Source organism: Galeopterus variegatus, unplaced genomic scaffold, assembly GCF_000696425.1.
Source record: "Galeopterus variegatus unplaced genomic scaffold, G_variegatus-3.0.2 Scaffold8859, whole genome shotgun sequence".
NCBI lineage: Eukaryota > Metazoa > Chordata > Mammalia > Dermoptera > Cynocephalidae > Galeopterus > Galeopterus variegatus.
In genome coordinates, this window is record NW_007734970.1 from 50,998 (window position 1) to 53,987 (window position 2,990).

At 38.4% G+C, this 2,990-nt stretch overlaps 1 protein-coding gene across 1 annotated transcript in view; it reads left to right on the plus strand.

Annotated features, from left to right (window-relative positions):
* LOC103608796 (olfactory receptor 49-like) overlaps window positions 1–2,808 on the plus strand; it is a 4,353-nt gene extending 1,545 nt beyond the window's left edge. The window contains exons 2-3 of the mRNA XM_008593191.1: window positions 124–251; window positions 2,635–2,808. Of these exons, the coding sequence (XP_008591413.1) occupies window positions 124–251; window positions 2,635–2,808 (302 nt within the window). The remainder of the gene's footprint in view (window positions 1–123; window positions 252–2,634) is intronic.
* The last annotated feature ends 182 nt before the right edge of the window (window positions 2,809–2,990 follow it).

Genomic DNA, 2,990 nt, shown 5'->3' on the forward strand with positions numbered 1-2,990 from the left:
TGCACACTATCCTGCAGATCCCCTCAGCCAAGGAGAGGCAGAAAGCCTTCTCAACCTGCTCCTCCCACATCACTGTGGTGTCTCTCTTCTATGGCAGCTGCATCTTCATGTATGTCCGGCCAGGCAAGGGTGGCCAGGGGGAGGACAAGAGCAAAATCGTTGCATTGCTCAACACCATAGTGACCCCGATGCTCAACCCCTTCATCTATACCCTGAGAAACAAACAGGTGAAGCAGGTGTTTAGAGAGCAAGTAAGCAAGCTCCTGTCATAAAGATGAGCCAGAACTGAGAGAGCAGAAAGCTGCCTCCTTGCCTGAACTTCTGCAAATGAAGCTCCTGTCCTGATACCTTGACTATCCCCTCATAGACAGTTCTTTGTCACATGTCTTAATCCACTAGTTTCTTACATGTATCACTTTTGGTACATTCAGTCTTGTTCAGGAATGACCGAAAACTCAGTATACCACTACTATGTGTGCTATGTCTTGATATTTCTGACCCTAGCCTGTATTTGAGTTTTTTAATCTTGTCTCATTTTAAATTATAATAAATTTAGCATTTCTTCTTTGCTAGAAACTTTTTATCAAAATTGACTTTAAAAAATTCTCAACAAGAATATATTTACAACAGACTTCAGAAATACTATATGTATGGGGTAATTAATAAGGTGGAATAGCCAAAAAATATGGAACGACAAAAAAAGTATCGGATATTACAGCACTAAGTCAAGAACTAACAAAAAGAAGAAGGAACTGGATAGCCTGGAAAGACACTGCAGTACATGTAAGGATGTAACAGATGATAAAAAATAGACTTTCTACTAAGTAAGGAAGGTCAATTCAATAAATGATGACAAGACCACTGGCTAACCACAATAGAAGCCTATTTTCCAAAAGTATTGGGACTAGTCCTCGATTGTCTATTTGGGTGTGGGGGGCAAGAGTTAAAGCAGAAGAACAATTTAAAATTGATACTTGCCTTAAATACTTATTCGAAATTAAAACCTATGAAGATATATTCATTCACTAATCTATGAATATCCTTTTCTTAGTGAATCAATTTGATGGTTATTATAGTCTTTTTTGGTTAAACCATATTCATAATGATGTTTATAATTTTTAGGATTTGTTTCAGTAGCACAAAAATTTTAAAGATGCTTGAGAAACTGTGAGCAAAATTCTAGGATTTTTTGCTCTTTGTTTTTCTGTTTATTTGCCAAACATCACAGTTCTCACACACACCTAGCTCAAGAAAAATTTTTCACTCCCTACCTTTATGGAATCTATTGAAAGGAATCAATCTAGTTTTCATAGAAACAACTTTCTTTCTACACTCATATTTCATTGGTTTATTTGTATTTAGTTAAAATATATGATTACAATAACAAGTTCAATTAGCAAAGAGGTTTGGAAGCAACCAACCAATTCTTGGTATAAGTCAGCTAGTGGGGACAAAAGCGTACATGTACAGAAGCATACTAGTGACAAAGAATTACAGAAAATTATTAGAGATTATTACAAACAACTATACAACAAAAAATGTGAAAACCTATAGGAAACAGATAAAATTCTGGACACATACAAACCAGCAAGACAGAACCAAGAAGACATAGAAAGCCTGAACACATTAACAACAAGCAATGAGACTGAAGCAGTAATCAGCAGTCTCCCAACAAAGAAAAGCCGAAGACCACATGGCTTTACTGCTTAATTCTACCAAACCTTTAAAGAAGACTTAATGCCAATTATCTTCAAACTATTCCAAAAAATTAAAACAGAGGCTATTCTCCCAAACTCATTCTATAAGGCCAGCATTACCCTAATACAAAGACCAGAAAAAGATACAACAAAAAAAGAAAACTGTAGGCTAATACCCTTAATGAACATAGACACAAAAATCCTCAACAAAATATTAGCAAACAGAATTTAGCAACACATCAAAAAAATTATACACCATGATTAAGTGGGATTCATCCCAGGGGTGCAAGTATGGTTCAACATACACAAATCAATAAATGTGATACACCACATCAACAAAATCAAGGACAAAGACCATATGATCATCTCAGTAGATGCAGAAAAAGCATTTGACAAAACCCAACATCTCTTTTTATTTTTTTTTAATCCCCACCTTTACAACTTTCTTTTGAATAATGTTTTGAACAGTTATTCTTTATTTTTTTTTTTTTTTTTTTTTTTGGACCAGTAAGGGGATCACAACCCTTGGCTTGGTGTCGTCCACACCACACTCAACCAGTGAGCGCACCAGCCATCGCTATATAGGATCCGAACCTGCGGCCTCGGCGCTATTAGCACCACACTCTCCCGAGTGAGCCATTGGGCCTGCCCTACTTATTTATTTTTATTAGTATATTCATTATTACAAATCATACTTATTCTTTATGCCCCTTACCCACTCTCCCTTCCCCTCCCCCCTCTAATAACCATAGAATCATTCTCTCCTTCTGATACATTAACAGTTTCTCTGTTGATTTATCACCTAGATGATCTGTCCACTGCTGAGAGAGGTTGTGTTCATGTCCCCACTATAATCATATAGCAGATGCTTCTTCTACTACTCTGGAATGTGCTTTGTGGAGAGAGATGTCCTCTTTTTTTATTTTTATTTTTTCAGCCTCAGCTGGCGACTCTCCTTCTGTCGATGAACTCGAGTGTCCAGCAGGCAACCTCCACAGTGGCTGTCACTACTGCTATGGTGACTTGCTGCTTTTGCAGCAGCCATGGCATTGCAGTGGCTATGGTGGACTACCTGTGTGGAAATAGTGGTTTTAGTGTGCTCTTTACATGATTGTGGGCAGGTTTGGCTTCCCCCAGCTCCTGCCTCAGGAACCCAAAGGGGTCCCCAGGTCAGTGGGGCCATGCCTGGTTTGGGGGTTGCCTTCCTCTGGCTCAAAGCCACAGGATCTTGGGGGGCCCACCATCCCTTCTTGATAAAGACTCAGCAAATTAGATACAAAAAGTGCTATACAT